Source organism: Dasypus novemcinctus, chromosome 8 (assembly GCF_030445035.2).
Source record: "Dasypus novemcinctus isolate mDasNov1 chromosome 8, mDasNov1.1.hap2, whole genome shotgun sequence".
In the NCBI taxonomy this organism is placed as follows: Eukaryota; Metazoa; Chordata; class Mammalia; order Cingulata; family Dasypodidae; genus Dasypus; species Dasypus novemcinctus.
Window position 1 is genome coordinate 39,060,906 of NC_080680.1, and position 22,821 is coordinate 39,083,726.

At 42.7% G+C, this 22,821-nt stretch overlaps 1 protein-coding gene across 1 annotated transcript; it reads right to left on the reverse strand.

Moving 5' to 3' along the window:
* Nucleotides 1–971: 971 nt before the first annotated feature.
* On the reverse strand, nucleotides 972–1,325 carry LOC105745788 (large ribosomal subunit protein eL34-like). Its single transcript, XM_058301325.1, has one exon. It carries the CDS (start codon nucleotides 1,323–1,325, stop codon nucleotides 972–974), a length of 354 nt encoding a protein of 117 aa, XP_058157308.1.
* Nucleotides 1,326–22,821: the final 21,496 nt, after the last annotated feature.

The following is a 22,821-nucleotide window of genomic DNA, read 5'->3' on the forward strand; positions in this document are numbered from 1 at the left end:
TGAAGAAACTCAATGGCATTTTCTTGGGCTCAATCCAGGAGAGAAGGGCACAGTTTGCCTCTGCCCTCAGTTTTCCCAATCTGTCCAGAGTTCCATCATTCGTTCTCCCTCTCCCAGTCATGGCCCAGGGGACGCCAGGTATAGACAACCTTCTTAGAGACCTACTTTTCTCCATTTCTTCTCCTCCTCACTCCCCCTTCCATTCTAGCATAGTTTTGTTGTGTGTCTCCCCCCTCCCCCACACACACACACCTGCTTTTGTTTTTTTTCCACTCATCATACATTCTCTATGTCTTGAGTTCCCCTACAGGCCATGCTTCTGAAAATTCAAAACTTAAGCTTTTGAACTTCAAAAGCTTTTATTACTCAAATTACCATCACTGCCAGGCATTTTAAAAGTCTCTTTAGACTCTGAGCTTTCTCTCTGCATTTTTGCTGAGCCATTCATGCAACAAGAAACTAAAAACAGAATGTCTTTAGCCTGAAATTAGGATAGGGCTAGGGGTATAAGGAAATAAGGGAGGTGGGGAAACTTTGGTTAAATATTATTATCCCATAGCAGTAGCTCCCCTGCCATTTTTTTGGTCCACTAAAGTGGACTAAAGTTTGACTACACAAATTAGTTAGGATTTATTCCATGGAGAATGGGAGCCCCAGAAAGTTTTTGAGTGGAGGAATGATAAGGGAGGGGCTTTAACAAAATTAATCCAGCAGCCGCAGAAAGAATGAATTGCAGGAGAGAGTTTAGAGGCAAGGAGGCTTCCTGGAAAGTTGCTGCAGTAGTCCAGGTGAGGAGACTTCTGAATGGGGAGGGAGCAGGGTGCAGAAATAATGTTGAGACAATTGAACAGGACAGCTGGCCACAGCCCCTGACAGCTAGCCAAGTCTCAAGCTTCCTGGGACTTTCTTTTTTTCTTATTTTTGTTTTTTTATTTTTTATTTTTTGTTTCTCAAAAAAGCTTCATATTTTTTTATTTAGCTTTTTGACTCTGTGCTTGTGCTTTCAATGCTTTCACAATGATTTTCTGCTCCTCAATCAGGAAAGCACGCTTGATCCTGTCACGGACACATTTAGCACACATGGAACCACCATAGGCCCTGCTGACATGTGTTTTTGTTTTAGATAACCTCATAAGAACTTTAGGTCTCACAGCATGAACCCCTTGAAGTCGACCTGAGCACACACCACATGCAGATTTTGGTGCTTTCCCAACCTTCTTGGTATAAAGGTAAACAATTCTATTACCAGGGATCCGGGATAGCCTAGTTTTGTTAGAAGCAGTATTGTAGGATAGCCTAAGATGGTATGTCAAACGCTGGACCATTTTGAATGCTCTTAGAAGACATCCCTGGAAGAGCCCTGGGACTTTCTTGACAGCCCCTGGGCCTGTAGCCTCTGCCTTCACTTTTAGAGGAGCAAGGGATTTGCAAAGGTCAAGGTGTCTCAAAACAGAATACTGCCAACCTGGCCTGACTAAGGGAGACCTAAGTGGAAACCAAATACTCCCATCCCTCCAGGGCAAGGCACAGGCACCAGGCACGATGGCTGCCAGGTGCTGGCACGTGGACAGGAACTTCTGGTGCTGGGCGGCTCTTGGCCATCCTGAGAAAGGTCAGGCTAAGCCAGGGGATGTGGCAGTAGCTCTGTCCCTCGGGGCATTCCTCCAGGGCTTGGACTAATTCTTCCAAAGCACAAATCAGCCCACCCCACCCCATCTCACAGAAACAAACTGAACCAGAAATACAAAAACAAAAACAGCCACAGCACAAAATCACAAGATTACCAAGAAGGAATGCATGCCCGGCTGGGGCTGCTTTTTATCCTAGCAAGGCAATCAACTTGAGGATAACTGGAGACTATATATGCCCGCACGCGAGTGGGGAGAGGGGGTAGAAAAAGAGAGAGCAGGAAGCGTACTTGGCCCAGCGGTTAGGGTGTCCGTCTACCACATGGGAGGTCCGTGGTTCAAACCCCGGGCCTCCTTGACCCGTGTGGAGCTGGCCCATGCGCAGCGCTGATGAGCGCAAGGAGTGCCCTGCCACGCAGGGTTGTCCCCCGCGTAGGGGAGCCCCACGCACAAGGAGTGCGCCCCGTAAGGAGAGCCGCCCAGCACGAAAGAAAGTGCAGGCTGCCTAAGAATGGCACCGCCAACACAGAGAAATGACACAACAAGATGTCGCAACAAAAAGAAACAAAGATTCCCGTGCCACTGACAACAGGAGTGGACAATGAAGACGCAGCAAATAGACAGAGAACAGACAACCAGGGTGGGGGAAAGGAGAGAGAAATAAATAAATAAATCTTTATAAAAAAGAGAGAGAGAGAGCCACCAGGCAAGGATTCCACCCTTCAGAACCACAAGGGAGATCCCGTTTCCTCTCACCCAAGATTTGGGATCAATCTCCCCTCCCCTCTCTGCTTTTTGCCCCACCTTACTTGCCTTTTCCCTTGGTCTGTCTCAATCTCCCTTCCCACATTGCCCCTCTTGCTCCTCCTTTCTCTTGCTTTCCCCAAGCGCATTAACAATAGACTGTCCATCTGGGTCAAAATAAAAGGACCTCTGGAAAATTTATGACCATCTCTCCCAGGCCCCCAATCCCAGCCTGAGCTGGGCAGGTGTCCTGGGGAGATGGCTGAGCTGTCCGGAGTGGCCTCCTTCACCCATTCCTAATACCCGAGGATTCTGTGGTCATGGCTTACCCCATCTGCTAGGGTTCCTCTCTGAGCATGCTGGCGGGCGGGTGGGGGTCAGCCTCCGCTGGCCAGCAGGTGGTCAGCTGACCTGCCTCCGGCCCCAAACAAGCAAGGAGCTCACTCAGCACGAGGGGCTGGCATGTGCCCATCTGGGGTGCAGACCAGGCTGCAGAGTTCTGAGCAGAGAAGAGATTGGGGCAGCTGGGAGGAGGAAATGGGAACAAAGTCTCATTGCAGGAAGGGAAGAACATTTTAGGTGGGGATGGATGAATATAGGGCCCCAACTCAAACTGAACAAGACAGTTTCGGCAGCAGCGAGTGTGCAAACCCTGGCTAAAAGGAGCTGAGAATTGGGGCTGGGGGTGTTAAGAGAGAAAGCTAGAAAACTAAATTGGAAGAATTCAGATGCAAAGAGTTTGGAATGCATCCCACTCATAATGGAGACACACGGCCACTTTGTGAGTAGAGGAGGAACATTAGCAAAATGATGTGTAACCAGATATCAAATGAGACCTTCCCTGTTGCAAAAGAAATGGTATCAGCAGCCATGGCTAAAAAAACTCCTATTGTAAAGCGTACAGGCAAATAATGGGGCAGGAATCACTGCTTCCCCAGGACTTCTTAACTGTAGCAGCACTCCAGTCACCCGCCACCTCGAGCTATAAAAACGCCTCTGCTGGGGCAGGCAGGGAGGGGAGAGACACTGGCCTAGGGGGAGGGCGGTCGCTTTTCCTCCTCTGTGCACCAGGAATCTTCTTCCCCACTCTCCATTAATGCGGGTCAGGGAGGGGGTGCCAAGAGTCCCTCATGAAGCCTGAGGAACTTGAAAGAAGAGGAGCTGGACAATCGGTTTCCTGCTGAAGCAGCAGCATGCTGATCCCCTTCTACAGGGAAAAGAAAGTTGGAGCAACAGCAGGTGGAAAGAGAAGGCAGCTGCGAAGAACCTGTGTTGCCTCCCCGTTGGGGCAGCAATATTGTTTGGGTCTCCCATGGGCCTTGAGGACACCTAAAAAAGTAGCCGGTCTTAAAGACACAAAAGGCCACATATGGTGTGATTCCATTTATATGAAATACCCAGAGTAGTACATTCACAGAGAAAGACAGCAGATGAGCAGCTATGAGGGGCTGTGAGGAGGGGAGAATGGGGGGTGACTGCTAACAGAGAGGGGGTCTTCTTTTGGGAGAGATGAAATTGTTCTGGACCTAGATGGTAGTGATGCTGCACAACATCGTAAATGTACTAAATGCCATTTGTTTTAGTCAGGGTTCTCTAGGGAAGCAGAACCAACAGGAGATAGCTGTAAATAGCGTGAGATTTTATAAAATTGTCTCATGTGACCGTGGGGATGCACAAATCCAAATTCTGTAGGCAGGCAGCCAGGGACACAGATGAAGGTCCTCACTGATTTCCCCAGGAGACACAAGCTATCTCAAGTAGAGATGGGGATTCTCTCCTTGAATGCTGAAATCACTGCTCTTTCTAAGGCCTTCAACCGATTAGATGACACATCACGCGTTGCTGATGGCAGTCTCCTCCGCTGATGGTAGATGGAACCAGCCATCTATGTAGTCAACTCACTGATGATTAAAGTCCATGAAATGTTTTTGTAACACAACTAGTCCAGTGCTTGTTTGACCAAACAACTGGGCATCATTACCTGGCCGAGTTGACACATTAGCCTGACCATCACACCACTGTATACTTTAACATGTTTAAAATGATAAATCTTAAGTTAGGTGCATTCTGCTACAATTTTTTTTAAGTAGGGAGAAGGGCTCCTTCCTTTCCGTCTGCCAGTTGCCATAAGTTCTATCTTAAAGGTAAGTCAAGATGAGTGCTTACAAGTACATCCAGGATGGCGGGAGCAGCAGTCCAATGTGATGCACTCTCTCTGGGGGTCCACTGCTGGCAATACCACCAGCTCTCTGCTCTCACCGAAACCCCACACCCCCACACTCCACCCTGCCAAATGAAGTGCACAGACTGGGATATGAGGCCAAGCAAGGCTATGTCATCCACTGTACTTGTGTGCTCCGTAGTGGCTGAAAACACCCGGTTCCTAGGGCTGCAGCCTACGGCAGCCTGTCCTTCGTGGTATAGCCAGCTGAAATTTGCTTGAAGCCTCAAGTCTGTTGCCCAGGAGCAAGGTGGATGCCATTGCAGACCCCTGAGAGTCCTGAATTCTCTCTGGGTTGGTGAAGACTCCATGGTCAAATTCTTTGCAGTCGTTCTGCAAAGATATCAGGAGCAATCCTGACATCCAGTGGATCACCAAGCCAGTCCACAGGCACAGGGAGGTGCTGGGCTTGTGGACTGACACCTGGAGGCCCTAAGCGCCACGGCCTTGGTGTTTCTAGCCATAGCTTGTAGAAGGAACAATTTTTCTTTATAAAATTCATGCCTAATAACCAATTTAGGACATACAGTCATGATTCCTTAAAAATAGTAGTTGTCTGTATGGAAGTGGCTATGGCTAAAGTGGCTGAGCACCCGCTTCCCATATATGAGGGCCCAGGCTCGATCCTCGATACCTTCTAAAAACAAAAACAAATGATTGAAAAAACCAAATTCTCATTAAGAAGTGGATGTAGCGCAGTGATTGAGTGCCTGCTTCCCACATAAGAGGTCCTGGGTTCAATCCCGGTATGTCCTAAAAATATATAAAAATAATAAAATAAAATACTAGTTGTCTGTACATTGTTTCATGACTCCATTGTAAAATTATGAAAGTTAAAGTGCATAATGTTCAAAGACTATAAAATGATGGTGTTTCTTATTTCTAGTAATATAAACAACTTGTCTTTGCTTTATCTTATTAGGGGTTATAGGTCACTGTTTAAAATGCCATGCAGTGTGGTATAATGTGTAAAATAAATCTTCAAAAGAGAAAAAAAAAAGTAGTTGGGGTTAAGCATTCTCATCAATAGTCTACCCAGAGGGCTCCCTTCAAGGAGAGGGATCAAACAGCAAGATGCCAGAGTGTATTTCCAGGAATGAGGGGGGAGGAGATGGGGATAAGGCCGTTGTGTCTTCAAAATGCTGTCATACTGGATGTGCTGCAGAACTCATACATGTGCCCTTAGTACATATCAGTACTGTTCCCAAATATTTCCAGAGCTCCCTCTTCTGGGCACAGAGCAAGATTGTACTGCCTAGCCCCTTTCTGGTAGGATGAGGCCATGTCACTACTTTGAAATACAAGGATAAGTCACTCTCACTGGACCAATTAAGTCCTGATGCAAAATATTCTAGGTGCTCTTGTGCATTTGACAGTGACTGACACTGTTGGAGATGGCAGCTGTCTCATCAGCCTTCAGCCCTGAGTGGCTATGGTGATCAGACTCCTGCTAACCTGCAGTGGACATGTAACATGAAAGGGAAATAAGCTATTATTGACCAAAGTTTTTCAAATTTGGGAACGGTTTGTTACCACAGCATAACCTAGCCCATCCTGACTATTACACCCCTCCAAGAAGAATCAGCATTTGGACTTCTGCCCCACACACAGCCCTGAGAGGTCCTTGATATTTGTCAGCGTCACATTAGTGGACAACAGAGCAATTTGTCCCTTTCCCTTTTTCTCCTGCTTCCCCAACAAACAGAAGATGCCTGGTAGAGAAGCAGGAAGTGAAAGAATACACTCTGCCTCCTCCTCAGGTCCATAGCCTTGAACTGAGGGGAGGAGGTGAGAATTAAATCAGATGAAGGGAAGCGGACTTGGCCCAGTGGTTAGGGCGTCCGCCTACCACATGGGAGGTCCGCGGTTCAAACCCCGGGCCTCCTTGACCCGTGTGGAGCTGGCCCATGCTCAGTGCTAATGCGTGCAAGGAGTGCTGTGCCACGCAGGGGTGTCCCCCGAGTAGGGGAGGCACACACTCAAGGAGTGTGCCCCGTAAGGAGAGCTGCTCAGCAGGAAAGAAAGTGCAGCCTGCCCAGGAATGGTGCCGCACACACGGAGAACTGACACAAGATGACGCAACAAAAAGAAACACAGATTCCCGGTGCTGCTGATAAGGATAGAAGCAGTCACAGAAGAACATGCAGCGAATGGACACAGAGAGCAGACAACTGGGGGGGAAGGGGAGAGAAATAAATAAAAAATAAATCTTTTTAAAAAACAAAAAATAAATAAATCAGATGAAGATATAAGTTTTAACCAGACTGGACTAGGTTTAATAAATTGAAATGACTAGAGCTCCCTAAGAGATGGCAAAGAGAGAGTCTACAGAACTTGACTGAAGACAGTGATTGCAGCCCCAGAGCCAGTCAGGGGCCCAGTAGGGCACCCTCAAATGGAGGTAATTAAGAAGGCTTTAACGGAATGGGACTATTTACAGAGCAGCGGGCAGCTTAAGGAGAACAGGCAGGGCAAGCAGTGGTGGGGAGATGCCACCATCCCTAGGCCTAGAAGGGTGAGAGTAGCTGTAGCCGCAGGGGAGGACCCCCTGACAGGAGCTGTGGCCTTTGGGAGGGAAACGGAGCCACTGGCCACCATCCACCCAGCCGGGAAACAACAGGAAACAAATACCCCAACCTCGTTTCCAGTCTCTTGCCAGTGCCTCCTAGCTGACTGAACCCAACAGGAAGCTGGAGGGCAAGGGAGCCCTTTGATGCATTCGCGAAGGTCAGTTTCCCAGGCCTTAGAGTGGGGTGGAGAGGGTTGGAAACAGCCTAGAGGGGCAACTGGAGACTATCCAGCACCCACCTCCACTGAGTAGAGACTGCCCCATAAATTGGTTCTGGGTGTTTAAAAAGATTACATTTTTATGGATTATGTGGCAGATGGGATAGGAGAAAATGGAAATACAGACCCTTTTTCCAGTCAGGTGAAAACCACGGACCCCTGACTAAGTCCACACTATAGTGTATTATTTTAATGAACAGATCACACCTGCACCAACACGTCCCCACAAGAAAAACGTTTTTTTAAATTTTCGATTCAAGCTCACAGACATGCATGGACTCCTGGTTAGGAACCCTTGATATTGGGGGACCACTTAAAAACAACTGTAATAGGTCTTGTCAGAGAGTGAGCAAAAAGGTAGAAGGAAAGGAGGATGGAGCAGCATCTAGAGACCTAAAAGAAGAAGATCAAGAGGAAGACTTAACCTGAGCACACAGCGGCTGAGGAGAAGGGCTGGGAAGTTGTCTTCCGGACCTGTTTTTGATGTCCCTGATGACAACCATGGAGCTATTTTAAAAGAGTAATGGGAAGCGGATGTGGCTCAAGTGATTGAACTTCTGCCTACCATATGTGTGGACCCAGGTTCGATCCCTGGGGCCTCCTGGTAAAAAGCGTGCCCGCATGGTGAGCCAGTGCCCGCACAGGCGAGTCATGCAGCAAGATGGTGACGAAGCAGCAAAAAGAGAGACGAAGGCGAGAGTCAAGGCGAGGTGCAACAGAAACCAGGAACTGAAGTGGCCCAAGTGACAGGAAACCTCTCTCCCCATGAGAGGTCCCCAGGATCGAATCCCGGTGAATCCTAGAGGAGAAAAATGAGAAGAGAAACAGATACAGAAGATCACAGACAGCAAAAAACAGCAGGGTATGTGTGTCGGGGAGAGAGAGTGCTGAGGATGAACTCTGTATGGGTTGGTGTCCAGCAGGTCAAAGTGGACACTCAGAAAGGGTAACTGTAAAGAATTTAATTAAGGGTCCATGAACCGTGTAAGCACATTCAAAGGCACGGGGGTGCAGGGAGTCACCATCCTGGAAGCTGTTTCCAGGATGTGCCTGTGGGGTCAAAAGAGGGAGTGATGACGTTGGCTCCGGAGGAGGCCCCACCCACGCACCACCCACGCCTAGAACTGCCCCGTGGAGGGAGGCGGCCTGGGCCAGCCCCCAGGTTAGGCTGGGACGGAGGCTCACGGGCAGTAACTACACTCCTCGGCACTGTCCTTTCACGTACCCCCCCATGAACCACCCAGAAACCAGAGGGCTTTGGAGCCCAGGAGGGGCAGAAATGCAGAGAGTGGATCTGTGGGAGGAGGGGAACAAACAGAAGAGCCACCAACTTGGAGGAAGTGAAGGGTCACTTAGCACTCAGGGAACGAAGGCTAAGGCTAGGCCGTCTTCTGCACAAAGAAGGGAGATAAGGTCCCGAGCATGCTTTAAGCAGAAGCCCAATTCAGCCAAACTGCCTCACTGATTTCGGGGTGACCTGATAATCCTGGCTAAAACAGTACAGTAAAATTTGTCAGAGTTCATGTATTTCAGGTGCCCCAAAAGAAACTAGTGATGAAGTGAAAGGGGCAGCTTGGTCACAACCCAGCATTATAAGTGCCTGTTGGCTCTGACTAGCCATGTCTCACAGAAGGGAGGGATAATCTTGTATGAATAGGAAGTCTTTAAGGCATGGTAACACAAAGGCTACAATATTGCATCCCTGACACCCTGGAGCTGAGCTGGATCTAGTTCAAATAATGTCTTTCTGGCGTTTCTATTGCCAGGAGGGTTGGAATAGCAGACAGTGGTGGTCAATTTAGGTGAATCTGCCTGTGCTTTTCATCCCCTCTTGCTGGGCATTTCAGAGATGTCAGTATCTGACTCTCGAACAACAGCCAACCGTGGTCAACCAATACTCTGCATTCATTTTAAAGGGTTAGTCACCCTCTGCAAAATCACTCATCAGGACAGTTAAAAGGGAAGGATTCTCTTCTTTGTAGTTGGAATGCTAGGCAGGTGAGCATCTGAAAAGTCCAGCTGAATCTGGATCATTAGTGGGTATTAACTAAAACAGCAGATTGCTTCATTCCGCCCAAAGGAATAAATGCTTCAAAAAGGGAAAAGAGGTTCATAGTCTTAGAGGTTTAGTTGGACTTTGCCAGGAAAATAAGGAATAAGGCATCCAGAGTGCAGCTAAGGTGATAAGTGGCAGCTGAAATCCAGCATGCCCTCCACTTACCAAGCCATGTACTCTAGCCTGCAGGTGTGTTAGCCTGAAAGGAGGAGTGACTTTTTCTTTTTACAAATGTACCATGCATTTGCCAAGCCATGTTCCCAGAGGGCTGTGCTGACCAGAGGCAAGGAGAGGTGGTCTATTTCTGATTCTCCCAAAGATGCTAGCTGTGCTTGCAGCAACCCTGACCAAATTCTTTCTGACTGCTAATGGTGCATTTACTCTTTATGTCTTGCTTGAAGGTTCCTTGAACCATAATCAAAGCATAAGTGGGAGAAATTCAGAAAAGATATAGTAATAATGATAACATCAGCAACAATTCCTCATTTTTGTTTAGCTCTTAACATTTCAGAAAGTATTTCTGTATACAGCATCTCGTTCAAGCCTTAGAGCAACACCTGGATCAAACTGGGTGAAAGTCATTATTCTTTCCCATGTAATAGTTGAAGAGCTGGGAGTCAGAAACCCAGCTTCTGATTTTAGATTTTCTTGTCTTTGCACAGTACACACCCAAAAAAGTTGAGACATTTAGAAAAGCTTCTAGGTATTGAGTTGTATAGCCAGCACCTATTTGCTTGTCTCCTGGGTAACAGTACAGCAGTTTTTCTCTGGGGATCTGCTGCCATTCTCACTCTATCTGCTTCCATCCTGGGAACAACATGAAACTCATGTCTGTCCCTTGAAAACACAGACTGGTTCAGGAAAGGGCAAGAGATCCAATCAGAGCCAGTGAGAGGCAAGGTGTCTGCAGCACCTGAAATGGAAGCAAGGCCCACCTCTTTCCATTGGGCTTGCCCATGGGAGAAAGTGGGTTTGGAGTTGTTGGTTGCCATCTTGCCACCATGAAGAACCTAAGAATTAAGCCAGTGTGGATGATAGGAAAGCCAAGAAGTTACTAGAGGCAGGGTCCTGGGGCCATCATCTGAGCCTCTGGATAGAACCACATATCCCAGAACTTTTTATTTACTTGAGCCAATATATTCCTTTCATGATTTAGGCATTTTGAGTTGTATCATCTGTCATGTGTGACTAAGATATCTTGACTGGTTCAAGTAGTTTCTTCCATTTGTCTCACTAGTCATAGCAGATGCAGGTAATGCCATCCACAGCACTGGGGAGTAGCATAACGTTCAATCTCCCAAGACTGAGCCATAGAAATTCCTTCAGTGCTATTCTATGACTAATCACCAGCTCTACCCAGCAGTGGAAAAGTGGAAAAAGTTCCTTTTCCCTAGATGCCCAATGGAACAGCACTAGCCTGCTGCAAATTGTAAGGCATAGGAAATGCATTTCACTTAGTAGAAGCTGAGCTGTATCTAATTATGCCTGGACATCTGCAGTTAGGCCCCTGATGGTGAAAAGATGACACCCAATGGTAACAGAGGTTGCATGTAGGAGAGAGAGTCTTCTCCCCCAAGCATGGGATATAAGCCCTTCCCTTCAGTCTGACTGGGCCATCTTAGGTGATGTGCCCACTGTTGGATCAATAGCACTTGCCCAGGGTTTGCCATGCTTGACTGGCTTATCCTGGAGATAGAATGACATTTATTCTTCTGTGGCATCCGTTTTCCCTGAGTCATGTTGGGGAAGGACAGATCTCAAAATTGTGATTCTGTTGAGAAGAAAGATGGAAGGTCTAGATGTTGGGTAAGACCAAGAATGTCGTAAAAGCTACTAATTAACAATGTGACCCTGGGCTCATCTCGTTAACTCTTTGGGCTTTAGTTTACCTGTCTGAAAATGGAAGAAGACAGAGTCAAGGATATCAATACTCCTTACTCCAACAAGCTATGACTAGTCAACTTCTAACACAAAACAGAAGAACCGCGTAGATAGCAAAGTAATAATTGGTAATTGCTCATGTTCGTTCAGCTGAGGTTTGCTTCCCTTTGGGGGAGAGGTTTTGACAGAACATAAGTGTGTCCCACTTTAAGAAAACCCAAAAGTCAGATCCACAGAAACAAATGTATAAACCTACATTTGCTTTACAAGGAGATTTACCAGTTTTCTGTTCTTTATTCATTTTAAGATATTAAGATGTTATGAAAAAAATATAATAAAAATAGAAAAAAAAATGTTATGATGTCTTAAGATTGGAGAAATTGCTCTTGCAATCTTTTGATTTTTCTTTGCTTTCTGTTTGACGCCTTCTGCTGTTTCTCCTCCATTTTAGAGAGGACATTATAAACTGTACTGGGCAATGAGTAAGGGGAGGAACTCAGGACACTTTCAAAGAAAGTGGGGGAAACCTCTTAACATGGTGCAACACATTTCGGCATAAGTCAATTTAACTATGTTTCAATAGCGTCCGTTATCACTCCTGGACTCTTTGAAGGACAATTTGTATCCAAACAGTGGTTTTTCTCCCTCCCCTCTGATATTTATTCTTCTGTGGCATGCTCTAAAGCAGGGGTTCTTAACTAGGGATCCATGAGCTTGAATTGAAATTCAAAAGAACATTGTTCTTGTGGGGACACAATGGTGCAGGTGTGATATATTTAGTAAATAATAATACATAGTATAGTGTGGACTTAGTAAGGGGTCCATGGTTTTCACCTGACTGGTAAAGGGGTCCATGGAACAAGAAAGGTTAAGAGTCCCTGGTCTAAAGTCTTAAGAGTAAGGGAGTACTGTTGCTGGCAGATCAGCTGCTTTCATAGCCAAAATGATCATTTCACCTCAAATCCAGCATCTTTAAATAACGTGAAGACAAAGCAGTCTTTCTCAAATCTAATTACTTCTCCAATGATAATTTTCAGACTCCTCCCAATTGCCTTCCTACCTCTTAACCTGAAACACTCTCTGCTTTAGCCCTCTTTCAATACCATTCCCTGTATGTTAGCAGTGCCGTGGAGCTGCAGGTACTTTGCCAGCCCCCTGACCTCCTGTGACTCTCTCTTCCTCTGTTCTGACGTCCAGCACACACCCCATGGCTCTTGACCCTGACCCAGCACCTTTGTTCAGAGCTTTTGCCAAACTCAAAAGCACGTGATAGAGCTTTTGGTACCTTCAAGCTCAGAACTCTTTCACAGGCCATCTGGCATTTCAACTCCATGGAACTTAGGAAATTCTAAAAGAATAAACAATATGTTTTCTAATGCCTCCAAGGATAGAGAACTCTTCCTCTAGCAAAGCAGTCTGCAGAGGAGAGAGTCAGTACATAGAACAATGGGGATAAAAGTAAATGTGGTGGGAAGCTGTTGTGGCTCAACTGATAGAGCACCCGCCTACCATACGGAGGGTCCAGGGTTCTACACCCAGGGTCTCCTGACCCATATGGTGAGCTGGCCCATGTGCAGTGTTACCCTGCTCAAGGAGTGTCGTGCCAAGCAGGGGAGTCCCCTGCATAGGGGAGCCCTATGCACAAGGAATGCACCTGCAAGGAGAGCTGCCCTGCATGAAAAAGTGCAGCCTGCCCAGGAGTGGCGCCTCACACACGGAGAGCTGATGCAGCAAGATGACGCAACAAAAAAGTGACAGTTTCCCGGTCCCGCATGACAAGAATGCAAGCGAACCCAGAAGAACATACAATGAACGGACACAAAGAGCAGATAACGGAGGGAAGAGGAGAGAAATAAATAAAATAAATCTTAAAAAAAAAAAAAAAGTAAGCATGAAGGGTAGTAGATGTGGCTCAAGCAGTTGAGCAGCCACCTCCCACATGGGAGATCTCAGGTTTGGTTCTGGTGCCTCCTAAAGAAAATGAGCAAACAGATGAGGAAGCCAACTCTGGGGGGCGGGGGGGGGGGTGGTAAGGAAAGTAAGTGGAAATACAGTGCTTCACTTCAAAAAAAAATCCTGGTTTTAAACAAGTTATCATTTTGCACAGTTTCTCAGAATACACAAAATGACAGTGGCCCATGGATCTAGACCCCAAATGAGCGTTTTGCCACTCAGGGTTTTTAAAATTGAGAGCCTTTGCATGTAAACCCTAATGTGTAGGTTTTCCTAATAAAAAAGCAGTCCTGGCAAATTGGGTCCAGACTCATTTGGCAATAATATTAATAATAACAATAAGCCACTAGTCTCATTTCTGAAGTGCTTCTGAAAGGGAGCTGTTTTTATAGGGCTCCTTAGCAAAAGGTCACAGAAATTATTTTATTATGATTTTATTACAGACAGATTTGATTAAAAGGGGCCAGACAGGGTGCCTGCAATGTTCCAAAAAGTCACCAAGCAGAAGCACTTAAATGAGAGGGACACCTCCTGCTGGAGAAACTCCGATTTTAGCCTGAGCCATGGATGTGTCCATGTGTGACCTAACCAGAGGCTAAATGCAGGCACAGGACGTTGCCCTCTGCAGTTTGGGACATTTAAGGTGGGGCAGTGATTTATTTCAAGGCATAATCTGTTCTGTTAAAAGCATTTAAAAATGTGTCCTGGTCTCTGATTTTTTGACTGATAATATTCCAAAAATCAAAGGCTAAAAGTTGGCGAAAGGGAAGTACCTACTACTAGCTCAGGAATATTTGATCAATACTTGATGATTTCTGTATTTGGTACCAAGAATTTCTTCTCTATCTGTTCAAAATCGTATCTCTGAATAACTTCAAGACTGTATAACATTATTAATTACCGTAAGTATTTATTAAGCAGCCACTGGCTTGGGTGGGCCTATGCAAAATGATGTAAAAGTGTTAGTCTCTAATTTCTAGTTGGTGCTTATTTATGTTGGTTGATTGATCGATTGATTGATTGATAAAGGTTTATCAGAGAGAGCAGAGCTCAATAGCCCCACCTACCCATAGGTATTAGTACAGTGACAACTACTGTCAAGTTTTTCTTTTTTAGTTGCCAGCTTGTCGCCACAACTTATAGTTTATAATCCCACTAAAGGTTTACAAATGCATTACTATGAACCTTGCTCAAAATGAGGATCCTGTCTCCTCTCAAGTACAGATGCAGAATAGACTATTTGTACAAGAGGTGACATGAGCACCACAGAAGTGCCAGGGAAGACTTAAAAACAGCTTTATATTTGTATATGATTGTTTAGAGCCAGATGGAAGATCCCTTCATTCATTTCTTTATGTATTTTATTTTTGCTATTAAAGAAGTTGGGGAGCAGGTGTAGCTCACTGGTTGAGTGCCTACTTCCCATGTACAAGATACTGGGTTCAATCTATGGTACCTCAAAAAAAAAAAAAAAGAAGAAAGAAATTGTGGGTTAACAGAACAATCAAGCATAAAATACAGGATTTGCTACATACCACCCTATTACTAACACCTTGCATTGGTGTGGAACATTTGCTACAATTGATGAAAACACACTTTTATAATAGTACTATTAACTGTAGTCCAGGGTTTAATTTAGGGTTCATTGTTTGTGTAGCGCAGTTCCATTGATTAGTTTTTTTTATTTTTTTCTGTTACTATATATACAACCTAACAATTCCCTTTTAACTATAGAGATATATATTTCAGTGCTTTTAATTATATTCACACTGTTGTGCTACCATCACCACTATCCATTAACAAAACATTTCCATTATTTCAAATAGGAACCATACATTTTTGCCTTAACTCTGATCCCCTGGTAACCTATATTCTAGATTCTAACTCTATGAATTTGCTTATTCTAATTATTTCATATCAGTTGATCATACAGTATTTGTCCTTTTGTGTCTGGCATATTTCACTCAATATGATCTCTTAATGCTTCATCTATGTGTTGCATATATCAGAATTTCATTTCTTTTTTTTTTAAAGATTTATTTATTTATTATTACTTTTCTCTGCCCCTGCCCCCACCCCCATCCCTGCCCTGCTGTGTCCATTCACTGTGTGAGCCTCTGTATCTATTTCTCCTTTTTGTCTTCCCTTCTCATTTTTCTCCTCTAGGAGTCAGAGGCATTTAATCCTAGGGACCTCTGATATAGAGAGAGGTTCTCTGTCAATTGCGCCACCTCAGTTCCTGGCCTCTGCTGTGCTTCACCTTGACTCTCCCCTTTGTTTCTCTTTTGTTGTGTCATCAACTTGTTGCATGACTCACTTGCGCAGGCACTGGATTACCATGCAGGCAATGGCTCACCACGCAGGCACTCGTGTGGGCACTGGCTCACCATGTGGGCACTGGCTTACTGCGCGGGCATGCTTTCTCTTCTTCTTTTTCACCAGGAGGTCCCAGGAATCGAACCTGGGTCCTCCCATATGGTAGGTGGAGGCCTTATCACTTGAGCCACGTTCACGTCCCAGAATTTCATTTCTTTTTACAGCTGAATAATATTCCATTGTTTGTATATTCCACATTTTGTTTATACATTCATGTGTTGAGGGACACTTGGGTTGCTTCTACTTTTTAGCAATTGTGAATAATGTCACTATGAAAATTGGAGTGCAAATATCTGTATGGGTCCTTGCCTTCAATTCTTTTGGGTATATACCTAAGAAATGGTATTGCTAAATCCATATGGTAATATTATACTTAACTTTCTGAGCAACTGCCAAACTGTCTTCCAAAGCAGCTGCACCATTTTACATTGACATCAGCAACAAATGAGTATTCATATTTTTCCAAATCCTCTCTAATACTGGTTATTTTCTGTTTTTTTTAAATAGTAGGCATTGTAGTAGGTGTGAAGTAGTATTTCATTTTGGTTTTTGGTTTTTGTTTTTGTTTTTTTTTTTAAGGAGATACCAGCGATTGAACTCAGAATCACATATATATGGGAAGTAGGCACTCAATCACTACCCGCTCCTCTAATTGTGGTTTTGATTTGCATTTCCCTAATGGCTAACAATGCTGAGCATCTTTTCATGTGCTTTTTGGCCATTTTTATGTCTTTCTTTGGAGAGTTATCAATTCAAGTTTTTTGCCCATTTTTTAAATTGGGTTGGTAGTCTTTTTTGTTGTTGTTGTTGACGAATTTCTTTATATGTTATGGATATTAAACCTTTATCAGATATGTGGTTTCCAAATCATTTCTTCCATTATGTAGGTGGTTGTTTTACTTTCATCGTAAAGCCCTTTGCAGCATAAAAGCTTTCAATTTTGATGAGGTCCCATTTATATATTTTTGTTGCTTGTGCTTTAGGTGTAAGGTCTAAGAAATCTTTGCCTACCACAAGGTCTTAGAGATACTTCCCTTATGTTTTTTTCTAGGAGCTTGATCATTATGGCTCTTATATTTCCATCTTTAATCTATTTTGAGTTAATTTTAAAGCAGTTTCATTGAGATATATTCGTATACCATACAATCCATCCAAAGTGTACAATCATTGATTCTCAGTATAATCACAGAGTTATACATTCATCACCAATCAATTTTAGAACTATTTTTTTCATTACTCCAAAAAGAAAAACTCCATAGCCCTTAGTAGTCACTTCTCAATTCCTCTATCCTTAACCAGTCCTACTAATCTAATTCTATCTCTATAGATTTATTTATATTAACATTTTATACAAATGAAACCATACCATATGTGGTATGTTGTATCTGGCTTCTATCACTTAGCATGATTTTTTAATTATTATAATTAATTTTTTTAAATTCAAGAATTTGTAGGTTTACATAAAAGTCTATAAAAAATACATTCCCATGTATCCCCATAGTTAACACTTAACATTGGTGTAGATGACTTTGTTACAATTGACAAAAGAATATTAAAATATTGTTGAGTTAATTTTTGTATAAGGTTGAGGTAGGGGTCCTTCTTCATTCTTTTGCAAATGGATATCCAGTTTTGCCAGCACCATTTGTTGAAGAGACTATTCCCTCCTAGTTAAGTGGAATTTTTCTCTTAGTCAAAAATTAGTTGGTCATAAATATGAGGGTTGATTTCTTAGTTCTCATTTCAATTCCATTGGTCTATATGTCTGTTCCTGTACCAGTGCCATGATGTTTTGATTATTGTGGTTTTAATAAATTTTTTTAGGAGGTACAAGGGAATGAACCCAGGACCTCATACATGGGAAGGAGGCACTTAATCACTTGAGCTACATCTACTCCCCTGTAATAATTTTTAAGATTGGGAAGTGTGAGTCCTCCAACTTTGTTCTCTTTAAAAGACAGCTTTGGCTATTCAAGGCCCCTTACCCTTCTATATAAATTTTTTTTTAAGATTTATTTTTTATTTATTTCTCTCCCCTTCCCCTCCAACCTGCTCCCCCTCCCCCGCCCCATTGTCTGCTCTCTGTGTCCGTTTGCTTCTGTTCTTCTTTGACTGCTTCTGTTGTTGTCAGCAGCATGGGAATCTGTGTTTCTTTTTGTTGTGTCATCTTGTTGTGTCAGCTCTCCGTGTGTGTGGTGCCATTCCTGGGCAGGCTGCACTTTCTTTCGCGCTGGGCAGCTCTTCTTATGGGGCACATTCCTTGCACATGGGGCTCCCCTATGCAGGGACACCCCTGCGTGGCACGACACTCCTTGCATGCATCAGCACTGCGCATGGGTGTATAAATTTGATGATTGGTTTTTCCATTTCTGCAAAGAAGGTTGTTGGAATTATAAATTTTTTGCTAAGAAAAGCCTCGTTCTATTCTTTTTTCTTTCTAACAATAAACTTTATTTTTAGAGGAATTTTGGATTACAGAAAAGGTACATTGAAAGTATAGGGGATTCCCATATAACCCATCCCTCCTCCACCCATATTTTCCCCATTTAATAACATCTTACGTGGGAAGAATTCAAAATCATTTCGGAGTAGCTTAGGCAAGGCACAGCTCTCTTGCAAAGTAGGGAAAGGGGCATGGAGACTTTTCAAGAGAGTCACTTTGGGGACCCCTATAAGCCAAGAGAGTGCCACATGCATTGTGCAGAGGGACTGGGGAAAGAGAGACTGAGAGACCAAAGAGAAAACTGTGAGTTGATAACCCTCTGGGAATGCTGCTCATTCCTCATCCTCCCACCCCCAAGGGAAAGTTTCTTGGTAAAATATTGGTAAAATCTGTGGCTGAGCAGCCTACAGAGAGGAGAAAGGACAGATTCATCCCAGGGAGGTGGGAGGGTGTGGTGAAGAATTGTGTAGTTCTCTTCCATGAATATGGCTACCATAACTCACTGGTTCAGAAAAGCTAGTGGACATTAAAGGACTCATGTTCCTGGAGGGGTTTGCCAAGGAGCATCATTTCCTGGCCAGCCGGGAAAGTGAAAAGACAGACTAGTCTCTCCCAATTCTTACCCGGGCATGATAGACTAGGTTGGGCCCCATTAGTGGTTCACTATCCCTGTTTTGACTACATATTTAGGGCAATATTAAAGTTTTAGAAAAAATTAAACTAAAAATCAAAGAAGCTCCATGAAACAAAACCACTAGGAAAGAGAGAAATTGATCAACAGAGCAAAATCATCAGCATAAGCAGATCAAAAAAAGATGACCCATACTAAGAAATAGGAAGACAATGGCCCAGACAAAAAAACAAACAAAGAATCTAGATAAGATTCAGGATTTAACACAACTAATGTTGTACACACAAACATCCTTAATCAATTGAAGGAGATGAAGAAAAATTTGACTAAAGAGGTAAAGGATATTAAGATGACACAGTGTGAGCATAAAGAACAATTTGAAAGCCTGCAAAAAGAAAAGCTTATAGGAATGAAAGATGCAATGGATAAGATTAAAAAATAGAGGTTTCACAACTTTACTATACACTTATGGTTTATGTATGTTCATAAGTGAATGATATACTTCAATAAAATTTTTTAAAAATTAAAAAATACATTAGAGGCATATAATAGCAGATTTGAAAAGTTAGAAGGGCAAGTAAATGAATTCAAAGACAGAACATTTGAACTTGCAAAGATAGGAGAACAGAGAAAAGAATGCAAAAAATTGAACAGTCTCAGAGAATTGAATGATAACACAAAACACACAAACATATATGTTATAGGTGTCCCAGAAGGAGAAGAGAACAGAAAAAGGATAGAAAGAATATTTGAGAAAATACTAATGGAAAATTTTCCAAATCTTATGAAAGACAGGAATATCAATATTCGAGCAGGACAACATATCCCAAACAGAATAAATCTGAATAGACCTACTCTGAGAACTCTAATATTCAGAATGACAAAGTCCAAAGATTAAGAGAGGATTTTGAGAGCAGCTAGAGAAAAGCAATGTATTACTTACAAACGAGCCTCAATAAGGCTAAGTGCCAATCTCACATCAGAAATCATGGAGGTGAGAAGACAGTGGTACAATATGTTTAAGCTAAGAATGCTTTCCCTGGCAAAACTATACTTGAGAAATGAAGGCAATTTAAAGTCTTTACAGACAATAACTGAAAGAGTATGTTACCAAGTAACCAAATCTATAAGAGATATTAAAGGGTGTGTTACAGCCTAGAAGGAAAAGACAAGGGTTAGAATCCTGGAGAAGAGGGTAGAAATGATGAACATAATTAGGAGACATTAATAGTTAAAAACAGAAGCCAGAGGATAAAATGGCTGAGGTAAGGAATGCCTTTATAGTAGTAATACTGAATGTTAATGGATTGAACTCACCAATTAAAAGACATAGACTGATAGAAGAGATTTTCTTTAAATGAGCCATCTATTTGTTGTCTATAAGAGACTTACTTCAGATGCAAGTACACAGGCTGAAAGTAAGAGGTTGGAAAAAAGATATTCCATGTTAAGAGCAATAAAATTAAAAAAAAAGAGAGAGAGTGTGTCACAATACTAATATCAGGTAAAGTAGATTTTAAATGCAAAACTGTTACAAGAGATGAAGTTTACTATATATTAATAAAAAGAGACAATGCACCAAGAATAAATTACAATAATAAATATTATGCACCTAACATAGGTGCCCCAAAGTATATGAGGTACACACTAGCAAAACTGAAGAGATGGGAGCAGATGAGGTTCAAGCAGTTGAGTGCCTGCTTCCCACATAGGAGGTCCCAGGTTCGGTTCCTGGTGCCTCCTAAAATAAAATACAAAAAAAAAAAAAACCAAGCAAATAAACGATAAAACCAATTCAGGGGAGCTGATGTGGCTCAGTGGTTAAGTGCCAACTTCCTACATACAAGGTCTCAGGTTCAATTGCAGGTCCTGGTACCTCAAAAACAAAAAACAAAAACAAAACTGAAGGGAGAAATAGACATCTCTAAAATAATAGTTGCAGACCTCAAAACATCACTCTAAGCACTGGACAGAACATCTGGACAGAGGATCAGTAAGGAAAAGGAGAGTTGGAATATTAGAACTAATGGACATATATAGAACATTGCACTCCCAAACAGCCGAATTTACGTTCTTCTCAAGTGCTCATAGATTTTTCTCCAAGATAGACCATATGTTGGGATATAAGTCAGATATAAATAAATTTTTAAAATTGAAATTATACAAAATACTTTCTCTGATCATAATGGAATGAAGTTGGAAATTTGAACAGGCAGAAAAAAGAAAAATTTTAAAATATATGGAGATTAAACAATACACTCCTAGATAATCAGTGGGTCAAAGAAGAAATTACAAGAGAAATCAACTTATAGCAGGAGCAGATGCAGCTCAAGCAACTGAGTGCCTGCTTCCCACATGGGAGGTCCCGAGTTCAGTCCCCAGTACCTCCAGAAAAAAACAATAAGCAAACAAATGAAAAAATTGACTCAGGATTATTGATGTGGCTCAGTGGTTGAATTCCAGCTTCCCACCTATGAGGTCCAGGCTTCAATACCTACCCCTAGCCCCAGTACTAAAAAAAAAAAAACAACTTATGAGATATAGCAAAGACAGTGCTGAGAGGGAAATTTATAGCCCACAATGCTTATATTTATAAAGAAGAGGGAAGAGGATGTGGCTCAACTGATGTGGCCAATGGAGCATATGCCTACCATATAGGAGATCCAAAGTTCAAACCCAGGGCCTCCTGGCCCATGGTGAGCTTGCCCATGTGCAGTGCTGTCACATGCAAGGAGTGCTCTGCCACACAGGGGTGTCCCCCACATAGGGAAGCCCCACGTGCAAGGAGTGCATCCTGCAAGGAGAGCAGCCCCACACGAAAAAAGCACAGTCCGCTCAGGAGTGGCGCCACACACACAAAGAGCTGACACAGCAAGATAACACAACAAAAAAAGACACAGATTCCCGGTGCCTCCGAGAATGCAAGTGGACACAGAAGAATACACAGTGAATGGACACAAGAGAGCAGACAACAGGGGGGGTGGGGAGAGGCGGGATGGGGAAGGGGAGAGAAAAGAATAAAATAAATCTTAAAAAAATAAAAATAAAAATAAAATAAATAAAATAAAAAGAAGAAAGAGTTAAAATCAAAGACCTAACTGCACACCTGGAAGAATTAGAACAAGAACAGCAAACCAATCCCAAAGCAAGCAGAAGGAAAGAAATAATAAAGATTAGAGCACTAACAAATGAAATGGAGAATTAAAAAATCAATAGAAGTTATAGTTGGTTCTTTGAGAAGATGAACAGAATTGATAAATCATTAGCTAGATTAACAAAGAAAAAAGAGAAGATGCAAATAAATAAAATCAGAAATGAGAAGAGTGACATTACCACTAATCCAGCAGAAATAAAAGAGATCATAAGAGGATACGATGAAAACCTGTATGCCAACACACTAGACAACATTGATGAAATGGACAAATTTCTAGAAACACGTGAACAAACCACATTACTCTAGAAGAAAGAGAAGACCTAAGCAAACCAATCTCAAGTAAAGAAATTGAAACAGTCATCCAAAACCTCCCCAAAATGAAAAGTCCAGGACCAGATGTTTAATAAGGCCAAATATAAATATGTGGTAATGGTTGGACTTGATGGTAACACATTATAATTAATGTAACAAACACTATTGATTTCAGGTGTAATTGTGGCTGAAATGAGGAGTCTAGGGAGATTGTTAGTTGGAGGACAACTGGAGGATAATATAGGGAATGTATAACAATCATTTTGGCAATAGATAACAATTGTGGTTCATAATATAAATACAGGAATGTTCTACTACTACAAGATGTTGAGAACGTGATATATGGGGAAAATATAACTAATCTAATTTATGGACTATAGCTAAAACAATGTAATGTTTTTGTTGCAAGAGCAAAGTTGGTACTGTATTAATGCTAAAGGTAAAAGAAAAAAGAATATGGGGTTTGGGATTGTGAAATATGAATATGATTAAGCATTTTTTTCTTTTCGTTTTTTTTCATTAATAAGGAGACCTTGTCTATGTAATTTAATTAATCCATTCATCTATATCTTTCTGAACAGTAGAGGAACAACTGAGTTAGTAGTTGGAATTAGATGAGATAAATGTGACTTGAC